Source organism: Anomaloglossus baeobatrachus, chromosome 6 (genome assembly GCF_048569485.1).
Source record: "Anomaloglossus baeobatrachus isolate aAnoBae1 chromosome 6, aAnoBae1.hap1, whole genome shotgun sequence".
NCBI lineage: Eukaryota > Metazoa > Chordata > Amphibia > Anura > Aromobatidae > Anomaloglossus > Anomaloglossus baeobatrachus.
Genome location: NC_134358.1, coordinates 335,811,273 through 335,825,769, shown reverse-complemented (window position 1 = coordinate 335,825,769; position 14,497 = coordinate 335,811,273). Strand labels below are relative to the sequence as shown.

The window sequence follows — 14,497 nt, the reverse complement described above, 5'->3', positions numbered from 1 at the left end:
GGAGGACACTAAGTAGATGCAAAAGCATAGCTCCTCCTCTGCAGTATACACCCCCTGGCCGGGCCAGGCAAGCTCAGTTTTAGCTTGGTGTCTGTAGGAGGCACTTCCTTTCAAGGTTTGTTATTTTTTGAGGGCGACTGTTTCCTTTTGGGACCGGTCTCCCACTACCATCAACGGGCGGGAACGTGGAGTGTCGCCTCCATGTACCTCCTCCTGCGACACTGGATCCTGGGCTGGACGACGGGTTCCACAGACACCGATTTTCCAAAGCCCAGGGTAGAGGCCTGTGCCCCTATAGCCCAATTCCTCAGCCCCTCTCTGCAGGCTCTGAGTTGAATATGACACAGACACAGCAAGCTGACTCTGCTATTTTCACTGCTGGAAAGCAGTGTTTTAAGGTGAGATCCCCCCTGACTGGTTTCCCAGACAAAGGGAGAAAAGACGCTGCAGGGAAGGCTCCCAGGACATTTACAGTATTTATTATGTGCAAGGATCCTGCACACACAGTGTTAACTTTCTCTAGCTTGCTGGCTGGAGGAGGGGGAAGTTCTGCTGTTTGCAGAAAGTCTTGCAGATAATAGCCCTTCTAGCGGCCTGGGACAAGAGCCCCTTCTCGCTGGACAGCCATCTTCACCTGACGCCTTCAGTCAGGTACGCACTCCGCTGGTGGCTTCGGTCCTCATCCCTATCGAAGGGGAGATCTTTTCTCCCAGTGAACTGGCTGGTCCTGACCACGGACGCCAGCCTCCTAGGCTGGGGAGCAGTGTACCGGCACCACACTGCTCAAGGACGTTGGACGCCCCAGGAGTCTTTCCTACCCATCAACATCCTGGAACTCCGCGCGCTCAGAGCGTTCTGCCCTCTGCTAGCGGGTCGTCAGATTCGAGTCCAATCGGACAATGCGACAGCTGTAGCCTGTATCAATCGGCAGGGGGGCACCCGCAGCAAAGTGGCTTATCTCGAGGCCCACAAGATCCTCAGCTGGGCCGAATCGACGGGATCAGTGATATCAGCGGTACACATACCGGGGGTAGAGAACTGGGCAGCAGACTTTGAGTCGCCAAGGCCTGGCTGCCGGAGAATGGTCTCTCCACCCAGATGTGTTTCTGCACCTCTGCACTCGCTGGGGCACACCAGACGTGGACCTAATAGACTCAAGGTTGAATGCAAAGGTACCCGCGTTCATAGCCAGGTCACAGGACCTGCAGTCCATCGGCGCAGATGCTCTAGTCTGCTCCTGGCACCACTTCCGCCTGCCTTACATATTTCCACCTCTACCCCTGCTGCCGCGGGTAATCAGGAAGATCAAGGCAGAGGGAGTCCCGTTGATACTGATAGCACCGGACTGGCCCAGGCGCGCCTGGTACGCCGAATTAGTACAAATGCTCACAGACGCACCGTGGCGCCTTCCAGACATCCCAGACTTTCTGACCCAAGGGTCCATTTCCAATTAGAACTCCAGAGCCCTGAAGCTGACGGCGTGGCCATTGAGACCTGGGTATTTAACAAGAGCGGGATTCTCTCCCGCGGTTATTGCCACCATGATCAGCGCCCGAAAGCCTGCTTCATCCCGCATTTATCACCGTACGTGGAAATATCTTCCTTTCATGGTGCAGGGAAACTAACGTCCAGCCTATGCCTCTGGCCATCCCCAGAATTCTCGACTTTCTACAGTCTGGCTTGCAAGCGGGGTTGGCTCTCAGTTCCCTTTAAAGGGCAGGTCTCAGCGCTCTCAATCTTCTTCCAATGTCGCCTGGATCAAAAAACGCAAGTCAACACCTTCCTCCAGGGCGTTTCCCATCTAGTTCCCCCGTACAAACGGCCGCTGGAACCATGGGACCTCAACCTCGTTCTGGACTGTCTCCAGAGGTCTCCCTTTGAACCCCTCAAGGAATCCTCCCTTGCTCTTCTGTCCTGGAAGGTAACATTCTTGGTGGCAATTACGTCCATCAGACGGGTTTCGGAGCTAGCAGCACTCTCTTGCCGCGAGCCTTTTCTGATCTTTCACCAGGACAAGGTGGTTCTGCCCCCCCCCCCCTTCCGGATTTCCTTCCAAAGGTTCTTACCCCGTTTCATTTGAACGAGGACATTGTTCTGCCTTCCTTTTTGTCCACACCCGGTTCATAGGGTGGAAAGGTCTCTGCATTCGTTAGATCTCGTCAGAGCTCTCAGATATTACATATCCAGGACAGCCCCCTTTAGGAAAACGGACTCTTTGTTCGTCATTCCTGAGGGGCCTAAGAAGGGACAGGCAGCTTCAAAGGCAACGCTGGCTTGCTGGATTCGCTCTGCGATCCAGGAAGTCTACCGCTTGCAACTCAAGCCCATTCCTAGTGGGCTGCAGGCTCATTCCACGCGAGCAGCTGGCGCTTCGTGTGCCATTCGGCATCAAGCTTCAGTGGAACAGGTGTGTAAGGCTGCGACCTGGTCTAGCCTACATACGTTTTCAAGCATTACAGAGTCCATACCCAGGTTTCAACTGAGGCAAATCTGGGTAGGAAAATCCTGCAAACGGCAGTAGAGCACCTCTCTTAGTAGGTGCTCCATGCTGTCTGGGACTAGTTCCTAGTCCTTGGGTTGTGTTGTCTTCTTTTATGTTTCCCACCCATGGACTGCTTTAGGACGTCCCATGGTCCTGTGTCCCCCAATGAGGCGTCAGAGAAAAACGGATTTTTGTGTACTCACCGTAAAATCGTTTTCTCTTAGCCATCATTGGGGGACACAGCACCCACCCTGTTGGGCCTTGGTTCTCTCAATACCTTATTTGGTTATGACTCTTTTTTTTTTTCTCATGTTTCTCTGTTGAGGTAAGTTTTTACTGGGTTTTTTCTCCTACTGCTTGTGTACTAAAACTGAGCTTGCCTGGCCCGGCCAGGGGGTGTATACTGCAGAGGAGGAGCTATGCTTTTGCATCTACTTAGTGTCCTCCTATGGATAGGCAGCATAACACCCATGGTCCTGTGTCCCCCAATGATGGCTAAGAGAAAACAATTTTACGGTGAGTACACAAAAATCCGTTTTTACACTTTTAGTTTTTTGTGTTCTTAAGTTGTATTCTAATAAATATATTTATGTTCTATCTAAATATCTTGATTATTGTATCAGAAAAATGATTAACCCCTTAGTGAAGGAGCTAATTTTCACCTTTAATGACAAACCAAATTTTGCATTCTGACCAGTGTCACTTCATGAGGTTATAGCTCTGGAACGCTTCAACGGATCTGAATGATTCTGAGATTGTTTTTTCGTGACATATTGGACTTCATGTTAGTATCAATTTTTTTGACTATTTTTTGCGTTTTATTTATGAAAAAAAATTGAATTTTGACATTTTTAAAATTTTATCAATTTTGAATTTTTATACCGTTAAACCAGAGAGTTCTGTGACACAAAATAGTTAATATTTCCCACATGTCTACTTTACATCAACACAACTTTGGAAACAACATTTTTTTTTTGTTAGGATTCAAAGTTTATCAGCAATTACTCATTTTTACATCAAAATTTACAAAACCATTTTTTTTGGGACCACATCACATTTGAAGTGACTTTGAGAGGCCTAGGTGACACAAAATACCCAAAAGTGACACCATTCTAAAATCTGAACCCCTCAAAGTACTCAAAACCACATCCAAGAAGTTTATTAACCCTTCAGGTGCTTCACAGGAACTAAAGCAATGTGGAATGAAAAAAAAGCAAAAACTAAAATTTTAACTAAAAATGTTGCTTTACCCCAAATTTATTAACTTTTAGAAGAAATAACACAAATTGGACCCCAAAGCTTGTTACCCACTTTCCTATGAACGCGCCGATACCCCACATGTGGTCAGAAACCTTTGCTTGGACAAATCTGAGGGCAAAACAGAAGGAGCAATATTTGAATCTTTGAAAGCAAATTTGGTTGAAATAGATGGCGGGCACCATGTTGCATTTACAGAAGTTTATAATGTTGAGCTGTGAAAATAAAAAAATACATTTTTACCACTAAATTGTTACTTGAACCAGATAGCTTTTTCTTTTTTTTTAACAAGAGTAAAAGAAAACAAAATCAGCATAAATTTTATTGTGCAGTCTTATCCTGAGTATGCTGATACCTTATGTGTGGTGGAAATCAACTGTTTGGGTGCACAGCAGGGCTCGGAAGGGAAAAAGTGCCATTTGAGTGCATAATTGGCTGGAATAATTAGCGGAGGCTATGTCGCATTTGGAAAGCCCCTAAGGTGCCTAAACAGTGGAGGTCCCCCACAAGTGACCCCATTCTGGAAACAAGACACCTCAAGGCTTTTATCTAGGTGTATATTGAGCATTTTGAATCCACGAATACTTCACAGAATTTGATAAGCTTAGGTTACCATATTGAAAATTTTCATTTTTTTTCCCAAAAATGTTTATTTAGCATCACATTTCTCACTTTTTCAAGAGGCAACAACAAAACGTGGACCCCACAGGTTGTTATCCAATTTTGTTGTGAGCGCAGGGATACCCCACATGTGGCCAAAATTCTCTTTCTTCATCGTTCCTTATGGGAGACCCAGACCATGGGGTGTATAGCTTCTGCCTCCGGAGGACACGCAAAGTACTACACTAAAAAGTGTAGCTCCTCCCTCCGAGCATATACACCCCCTGGATAACCAAATCTAGCCAGTTCAATGCTTTGTGTTCAGGAGGCACACATCCACACATGCATTCTCATCTGATTTTTGATTTTAAAGAGTTTGAAGAAAAGCGGGTCCAAGCTGGACCCCCGGCATGTCCCTTCTCACCCCACTGTGTCGGCGGTGTTGTTAAGGTTGATTTCAAGGCTGGAGCCTTACATGCCGCGCTCCTTCACCATCCCTCGGGCTCTGGCTTGAAGTGGGAGCCAGCACGGTTCTCACTGCTTTGCAGGAGACCGGTCTCCATCCGCAACCCTTTCAGGACCCTGCCGGACGGAGCACTCATCCCTCAGGGACCTGGCCCTGCGTCTCACAAGCTAAGTATTTGAGACGTTATTGCAGGGGGTTCTTTGCATCTTTATTGTTGGGGAGAGTGTGTCAGGTTACTTTGGTGACATTTCCGGCTGGTTCTCTGGTTTTCACCTGAGAACCGCGCCGACGGTGCCTGCTCGCCGGCCACATTGTAAAATTTAGGCCCCGGCTTCGGCTGCGGCCTACTTTCGTTTTCATTGCCCCTGCATGTCAGTCATGCAGAGGGACAGTGCGGCGCCGCCCACCGGCCGTTCAGCACAGGGGAGGACACTCCTCTCTGAGGAGATGTTTCCCTCCCCTGTATATCTCCTTGGCCCTCCGGTTCCCGCTCTTGGACTAGGCCCCGCCCCCCCTCCTCACTCCAGCGCCATTTTATCAGCGTTCTCACACTGATCGGCGCTGGCTGCTGCCTCTCTGCAACCTGTCTGGGGGTCCGAGCTGTGGGATCCGGAGGGCACACAAAACGGTCTGGTAAGCCACAACCTCTGGTTGTGGACTTTCTTATACACTCTCTGGGGGTCATTCTGAAGGAGTGTGTTCTTTACTGCAGAGCCCCCACCTCAGCAGCATGTCTCACACTAGGAGCAAGGCTGCAAGGCTGTACTCAATATGCACTGCATGTAAGCTCGTACTGCCTGAACCGAGCACATATCCACATTGTGATGCCTGCTCTAACATGGTGGTGCCTCAGCCTGGAGTCTCCCCAGTGGTCCCTCCGGCTGCTCCGGCCCCGGTGGCTGAACCCCCGGCTTGGGTAGAATCGTTTTCTAAGTCTATCTCCCAGTCCTTTGCCGACTCCATGGGACAGCTGTCCCGGACTCTGCTGAGCATGCATCAGCCCCCTACTCAGGGCGCCTCTGCTGCTTCGGCTCGCTCTGCAGAGCTCACAGAGGATTCTTCATCTGCTCCCAGACCCCGTCCTCCTAAAAGGAGACGCAGGGTCCCCTCTCCTTCCTCGTCCCGCGGCTCCGATTCACGAGCCGACTTGCAGGACGAGGAGGATGTCTTTACTGGGGGCTCGGACGCTACCTCCATGTGCCCCATTGATCTGACCGAGGGTGATGCGGATGTTAGTGATTTGATTGCGTCCATTAATTCTGTACTGGACCTCAATCCGCCAGTATCAGAGGAGCAACCCTCTCTGGCAGAAAAGCACCCGTTTACCTTGCCTAAGAGAACAAGGAGTGTGTTCTTTAACCACTCCAGTTTTCAAGCCACTGTGTCCAAGCCCAGAGCCTGTCCTGACAAACGCTTCCCAAAGCGTGGTTCTGATGACTGTTTTCCTTTTCCACCAGAGGTGGTCAAGGAGTGGGCTCATTCACCAAAGGTAGACCCTCCGGTGTCTAGACTCTCAGCCTGGACAGTTATATCTGTGGCTGATGGCACCTCACTTAAGGATCCCACTGACCGCCAGGTTGACCTCCTGGCCAAGTCTGTCTGTGAGGCGGCAGGGGCCTCGTTCTCCCCATCCTTTGCAGCAGTGTGGGCTCTCAAAGCCATCTCTGCTTCCCTAGAGGAGATGCATTCCCTCACTAGGGACTCTATGCCTGAATTGGTTGCCTTAACTTCCCAGGCTTCAGCCTTTTCAGCCTACGCCATGTCTGCCATGCTGGAGGCTTCTCACCGCACTGCGGTGGCCTCCGCTAATTCCCTCGCTATCCGCAGGATCTTGTGGCTTCGAGAGTGGAAGGCAGATGCTTCTTCAAAGAAGTACCTTGCTGGGCTCCCATTTGCTGGGTCCAGGCTGTTCGGTGAACAACTGGATGAAATTATTAAGGAGGCTACTGGCGGGAAGAGTACTTCCTTGCCACAGACTAAACCCAGGAAACCTGTCCAGGGCAGGAACCAGTCGAGGTTTCGTTCCTTTCGTTCCTCTAACTGGTCGACCTCTAAGGCCTCGTCCACTAACTCAGCCAAGGACCAGAAGCCCACCTGGCGCAAGAAGCCGCGTCCACAAAGGTCCGCAGGAGCTGCTGCCACCAAGGCAGCCTCCTCTTGACTATCTGGCCGAGCCAGCAACGTCCTTCGTCGGTGGCAGGCTCTCCCACTTTGGCGACGTGTGGTTTCAACAACGTCTCCGATCAGTGGGTGCGGGATATCCTCTCCCACGGCTACAGGATAGAGTTCTCTTCCAGCCCGCCAAACAGATTTTTTCTGTCAACTCCCCCCTGCTCAAAGGCCGCCGCCTTCTCTCAGGCCGTGGCATCCTTTCAGGCCAACGGAGTAACTGTACCGGTTCCCGCCAGGGAACGGTTCAGAGGTTTTTACTCAAATCTCTTCCTAGTCCCCAAAAAGGATGGTTCCTTCCGGCCCATCCTGGATCTCAAGCTTCTCAACAAGCATGTTCAGGTGCGGCATTTTCGCATGGAGTCTCTGCGATCAGTCATTGCCTCAATGACCCAAGGAGATTTCCTGGCATCCATCGACATCAGAGATGCCTATCTGCATGTGCCAATTGCAGTTTCACACCAGCGTTGGCTACGTTTTGCAATCGGAGAGGAACATTTCCAATTCGTGGCTCTCTCCTTCGGGTTAGCCACGGCCCCTCGAGTATTTACCAAGGTCATGGCAGCAGTGGTTGCGGTTCTGCACCTCCAGGGGTTGGCAGTGATTCCTTACCTGGACGACCTTCTTGTCAAGGCTTCATCCAGTGCAGACTCAGCGGAGTGTCTCGCTCACTCTTGCCACTCTTGTTCAATTTGGGTGGCTTGTCAATCTGCCCAAGTCCACTCTGACCCCGACCCAAAAACTTACGTACCTAGGGATGCAATTCGAGACTCTGCCGGCACTTGTGAAGCTGCCCTTAGTCAAACAGCAGTCCCTCCATCTGGCGGTGCGCTCTCTGTTGAGGCCCCGCCGTCATTCCATCAGGCACCTCATGCAGGTGCTGGGTCAGATGGTGGCGTCAATGGAAGCGGTTCCCTTTGCCCAGTTCCATCTGCGTCCTCTGCAGCTGGACATTCTCCGCTGTTGGGACAAGCGGACTTCTTCCTTGCACAGGTTGGTGGCTCTGTCGCCACAGACCAGGAGCTCTCTTCATTGGTGGCTTCGGCCCCTCTCTCTGTCTCAGGGACGCTCCTTCCTGATCCCGTCCTGGGTGATTCTCACCACGGATGCCAGTCTATCCGGCTGGGGAGCAGTATTTCTCCACCACCAAGCACAGGGCACTTGGACTCCGTCCGAATCAGCCCTCTCGATCAATGTGCTGGAAATCAGAGCTGTGCTCCTAGCTCTCGTAGCCTTTCACCACCTGTTGGCGGGCAAGCACATTCGAGTCCAGTCAGACAACGCGACAGCAGTTGCCTACATCAATCACCAGGGCGGGACTCGCAGCCGCCTGGCAATGTTGGAGGTTCAACGCATCCTTCAGTGGACGGAGGACTCAAAATCCACCATATCCGCAGTCCACATCCCAGGCGTAGAAAACTGGGAGGCAGATTATCTCAGCCGTCAAACCGTGGACAGCGGCGAGTGGGCTCTGCATCCGGCAGTGTTCCGGTCGATCTGCCACAAGTGGGGCACTCCGGAAGTGGATCTAATGGCATCCCGGCACAACAACAAGGTCCCGGTTTACGTGGCTCGCTCCCACGATCCTCAGGCCTTTGCAGCGGACGCGCTGGTTCAGGATTGGTCCCAGTTCCGTCTGTCTTTACGTGTTTCCCCCTCTAGCTCTCTTGCCCAGAGTCCTGCGCAAGATCAGAATGGAGGGCCGTCGTGTCATACTCATTGCTCCAGACTGGCCCAGGCGAGCTTGGTACCCAGACCTGCTCCGTCTGTCCGTAGAGGTGCCGTGGCATCTCCCGGACCGCCCAGACCTTCTCTCACAAGGTCCGTTTTTCCGCCAGAATTCTGCGGCTCTCAGATTGACAGCGTGGCTCTTGAGTCCTGGATCCTGACGGCTTCCGGCATTCCTCCCGAAGTCATCTCCACTATGACTCAGGCTCTGAAGTCTTCCTCGGCCAAGATTTACCACAGGACTTGGAGAATTTTCCTGTCCTGGTGTCGTTCTTCCGGGCATGCCCCTTGGCCTTTTTCCTTGCCGACCATCCTGTCCTTTCTACAGTCCGGTCTGTAGCTAGGACTATCCCTCAATTCCCTTAAGGGACAGGTCTCGGCTCTGTCAGTGTTGTTCCAGCGGCGTATCGCCCGACTGGCCCAGGTGCGCACCTTCATGCAGGGCGCATCTCACATCATTCCACCTTACCGGCGGCCTTTGGATCCCTGGGACCTTAATCTGGTCCTCACGGCCTTACAGAAACCCCCCTTTGAGCCTCTTAGGGAGGTTTCTTTGTTTCGACTTTCACAGAAAGTCGTCTTTCTGGTGGCCATAACTTCTCTCAGGAGAGTCTCTGATTTGGCTGCGCTCTCTTCGGAGTCACCTTTTTTTGGTTTTTCATCAAGACATCAAGACTCCGGACTTTCTCCCTAAGGTGGTGTCTCCTTTCCACCTTAACCAGGACATTTCATTGCCTTCCTTTTGTCCGGCTCCTGTGCATCGCTTTGAGAAAGCGTTGCATACTTTAGATCTGGTGCGGGCGCTCCGGATCTATGTGTCACGCACCGCTGTTCTTAGGCGGTGCACCTCTCTTTTTGTGCTGACCACAGGTCAGCGCAAGGGTCTCTCGGCTTCTAAACCGACCCTAGCTCGTTGGATTAGGTCGGCCATATCCGATGCCTACCAGTGTACTCAGGTGCCTCCCCCGCCGGGGATCAAGGCGCACTCGACCAGAGCTGTCGGTGCCTCTTGGGCTTTCAGGCACCAGGCTACGGCTCAGCAGGTCTGTCAGGCTGCCACTTGGTCTAGTCTGCACACCTTTTCGAAGCACTACCAAGTGCATGCTCATGCTTCGGCAGATGCGAGCTTGGGCAGACGCATCCTTCAGGCGGCTGTCGCCCATTTGTGAAGTTAGGTTTTGCCTACTTCTCAGTTTTCTGTTTATTTCCCACCCATGGACTGCTTTGAGACGTCCCATGGTCTGGGTCTCCCATAAGGAACGATGAAGAAAAAGAGAATTTTGTTTACTTACCGTAAATTCTTTTTCTTATAGTTCCGACATGGGAGACCCAGCACCCTCCCTGTTGCCTGTTGGCAGTTTTCTTGTTCCGTGTGTTTTCACCGGCTGTTGTTGTAGACAGAGGTTCCGGTTGTTCCGGGTTTTGCTCTATCTCTACTTGTGGGTGGATGTCCTCCTTCAGCTTTTGCACTTAACTGGCTAGATTTGGTTATCCAGGGGGTGTATATGCTCGGAGGGAGGAGCTACACTTTTTAGTGTAGTACTTTGTGTGTCCTCCGGAGGCAGAAGCTATACACCCATGGTCTGGGTCTCCCATGTCGGAACTATAAGAAAAATAATTTATGGTAAGTAAACAAAATTCTCTTTGGATAAATGGGAGGGCTTGGAATGGAAAGAACACCATTTGAATTTTTTTAAAAAGTTGAAATAAATTGCGCGCACCATGTCACATTAGCAGGGCCCCTTGGGTACCTATAAATCAGAAACCCCCCCACAAGAGACCCCATTTTGGAAACTGGACCCCTAAAGGATTTTTTCAGGCGTATAGTAAGCATTTTGTATCCACAGGTACTTCACACAAATGTTGCTGTAGCAACAAATTTCTCACTGTTAGGCTGTGTGGCCTTGATCCAGCGACACGGCGTCTAGTACACCGTGTCAGCCTTCCTGCAGAGATGTGAGTGTTGTCCACGGGATAACGCAGCTGCCCATGCCCACGATTTGGGTTCAGGCTGCTGTGGACTTTAGCTCTTGTCTAGCTTTAGAACACTCTTGTCTCCGCAGCATAAATTAACATGCTGAGGCTCGGGAAGCTGCACCACAGGTCGGTTTATGCTGCGGAGAAAAGAAGCACAGTGGGCATGGGATTTCTAAAAATCCTTCCACTGTGCTTCTACTGCACAACGCAGCGTTATGGATGCAGGGAAAACACTCTGCGCCCGAAACGCTGCAAACCCTGATTGTGGGCACACAGCCTTAAATGCTACAATGGATGAATGGATAGATGTCAAACATATATAACGTCCCACCCCCCTGCATATTCTAAGCTGGCGCCCTTTACTGCCTTTCATGTGGCAGTAAAGGGTGCCTAGCCTTGTATTTGGCCCAAAAAAAAAAATAATTAAAATAAACGACGTGGGGTGCCCCCTATTTTTGATAGCCAGCTAGGGTAAAGCAGACAGCTGTAGCCTGCAAACCACAGCTGACAGCTTCATCTTGGCTGGTGATCAATTTGGAGGGCTTCCCAAGCTGTTTTTTTTGTGGTTTTTTTTTTTTTTTAATTATTTATAAATACATAATTAAAAAACAAAAACAAACGTGGGGTCCCCCCAAATTAGATCACCAGCCAAGGTGAAGTTGACAGCTGGGGTCTGGTATTCTCAGAGTGGGTAGAGCCATGATTATTGGACTCTTCCCAGCCTAAAAATAGCAGGGCGCAGCCGCCCAAGCAGTGGCGCATCTATTAGATGCGCCAATCCTGGCGCTTTGCCCCAACTCATACCATTGCCCTGGTGCGGTGGCAAACTGGGTAATATATGGGGTTGATACCAGATGTGTAATGTCACCTGGCATCAAGCCCAGCAGTTAGTGATGTCACGGCGTCTATCTGATACCGGAGAAAGCTAATTGACAGTAATAAAAAAAAATTGACAACACTCCCCAAAACATTCCCTCTTTCACCAATTTATTGAAAAGAAAAAAAAAATTGGATCCCCTGTAATCCATTTTGGAGGTCCCACGACGATTCTGGACTTTCTAGAATATGGGGGGCATGCTTGGGGAGCGTATCCCCCATTTTCTAGCAGTGCAGAACCCTCCATTTGAAGAGTGGTTGCAAAGAATTTGTACCTACCCTCCCCAGGTCACAGCAGCAGACTGCGAGCAGCCAGCGTTTCTGAAAGCGGGAAGCTGAGCTGACAGCGGCTCTGCACATGTGACCAGCATGCATTGTGAAGGAGGAGGGATCTCGCGGTGGATGAAGGCTGTAAAAGGTACGGGGGACACCGGGGGGGGGGGGAAGGGGGAAATAGGGGGTGACCTGGCAGGACATGGGGAGGAGTTTTCTGTCGCATGTGTCATGGCACAAGCGACAGAAATCAGAGGAAAAGGATAAATGTGGCCGGCTCGCTAATATGTGCGCCGCCATCTTGGATTTTCGGGAGTGGGTTGGGGGGGGAACTTTGGCGACACCGGGGAGGTGATTTATCTCCCATCTGACATGTTTGATCATGCCAGGTGGGAGATAAATTATTTTTTACCGGCGCTGTCATTTACTATAACGTGATCATCGGTATACCGGTGATCACGTGACTGGGGACCGGAAAAACCAGACCGAATCATGATCTCCAGGGTCTCAGCAACCCCCGGTGGCTGAAGCACCTGAGATTTTGCAACGCTGTGGGGCTCTATTTACCTTTTTCTGACCGCCGTTTTAAAATGGCAGATCAGAATAAGTACCCTTTTTTGCTGCCGTTTTAATACGCAAGGCGGTCGTAATGGGGTTAAATGTCCGATGTTCACATTGTACTACAATAAATTTTTCACTTAAATATAAGCAATATATGTCGGTGTAAGGGAAATTGAGGAGTCTGAGTAGGAGTCGCAGGTTTGGCTTACCGACTCCATAGCCCTGACTTTAGCATACGGGATAATGGTGCGTGGAATTGATGTCACATATGAACTCAAGCCGTAGTTCTAGTAATGTAGAGAGGTTTATTAAGCACCTCCATTATTAGCCCAGTAATATAAAGAAAAAACACACACAATACTTTATTGAAATAAGCACTCTCCGACACTTTTACTTATTTACCGCTTTAGTTAAATTAAAAAAACAAAACATACAGGTCCAATGCAGTCCAGCGAATCCGTCGTAGTTTACAAATGGAAACCTGAAAAAAAAAATAGAAACCTAAAAACACATAGAAAGGAGACAAGGCACTTGCTCTTGTCCACCACTTTATTTTTTTTTTTTCTTATTTATAAATCTCGCTCAGTTCCAATATAGTGCAGCGAACCCAACGAACAAAGCATATGGAGCCTCGTTCTGCCACTACATAGACTTTGGTAATAGCTGGACTGCTGGAGACCCACCTCCTGAAGAGCGGTGACATCAGCAACATTACTGCTCTTCAGAGTCATTGAGTCCCAAAGTGTTGGAGTGTGTTGGTTTTATTTTTTCAATAAAGTGTTTGTGGTTTTTCTTTTTCTTTTTTATTTCTGGGCTAATAATGGGAGTGTCAGACACCTCTCCATTATGAACACCAAGGCTTAATGCCAGCTGTATTTTTGGACACTTAACAGCTAAAATCAACCTTAAACACCACTACGCCGATTGCTAAGGCACCAAGGCATAGGGAAGAGCCGAGGTTAGGCACCAGAATTGGAGCACCTCGTGATGCCCACTTCTGGGGCAGCAGTAGGCTGGTATTTTTAGGCTAAGACATGCCTACGAACAGTGGACCATCCCAGCCTGATAATATCAACTCACAGCTGTCTGCTTTACCTTTTGGTTATCAAAAATGGGAGTGACCCTGCATTGTTTTTTCCATTTAATTGATTTGGTTAATAGAAAGCTGTACAATCTATCCTTGCACATCTTTAATACGTAAAAATAACATTATTTGAATGTATTTACTTGTGGTAAGTGTTACACGTACGGCATTTAAGCAACACAATATATTATAATGGGTACATGTATATACGTGTCTCCCGGACGTGTGAAAATGGATGCCACACATGTCGGAAACATTGACGGGGGCCTATATCTCCAAATGTTTTGTCATGACTTGTATACTTACTGTTTGTTTAATTACTACATTAACATGTAATAGTTGGAGTTTTCAAAATTTAAATGAAAAATGTACACACTTATGTACATAATTTTTAAGTAGCAATGTGCATAGTAACTTTTTTTTTTTGTCTTTTTTTGCAGGATCGATAAACTTTCTTCATGCGGACTGTGATAAGTTTAGACATCCTCTATTGCACATTCAGAAAACTCCTGCAGATTGCCCAGTAATAGCAATTGATAGTTTTAGGCACATGTATGTGTTTTCCGATTTTAAGGATTTATCGTAAGTATCTTTTATTCAATCTACGATATATTTAACGCACAACCAACCTTTTATTTTATAAATCAATAGTGCACACACAAGTAAGGAGGTTTGCAGTATATCTTATCAGTGAAACTTGCTTCTTTGTCCGCCAGGACAAATTTCACAGGAGATTTAATTTTCAAAATTGTCGGTTTCTGGGTAAAATCTGTCTTCAGTGAAGCCCGAATATTACGTTAATGACAGAAGACAACAGATATACGGAGAGGGAAGAAGACTGAGCTCAGCTCAGTGCTCCTCCTTTCTACATGGAACATTATCAGTAGCACCTGCCAGCTCCTATATCCGTAATGGAAGGCTATCTTCCCATGATGAGCTTTTGGTGCTTTTTTGATGCTGCGCATTTTTGCTTCATCAACAATCTCAGCATCTTACAGTTCCAGCACAGTGGATGGGATTTATA

General features: G+C 49.1%; 1 protein-coding gene across 1 annotated transcript in view; it reads left to right on the top strand.

Moving 5' to 3' along the window:
- ERP44 (endoplasmic reticulum protein 44) overlaps positions 1-14,497 on the top strand; it is a 183,735-nt gene that overhangs the window by 141,336 nt on the left and 27,902 nt on the right. The window contains exon 9 of the mRNA XM_075316113.1: positions 13,914-14,055. Within this exon, the coding sequence (XP_075172228.1) occupies positions 13,914-14,055 (142 nt within the window). The remainder of the gene's footprint in view (positions 1-13,913; positions 14,056-14,497) is intronic.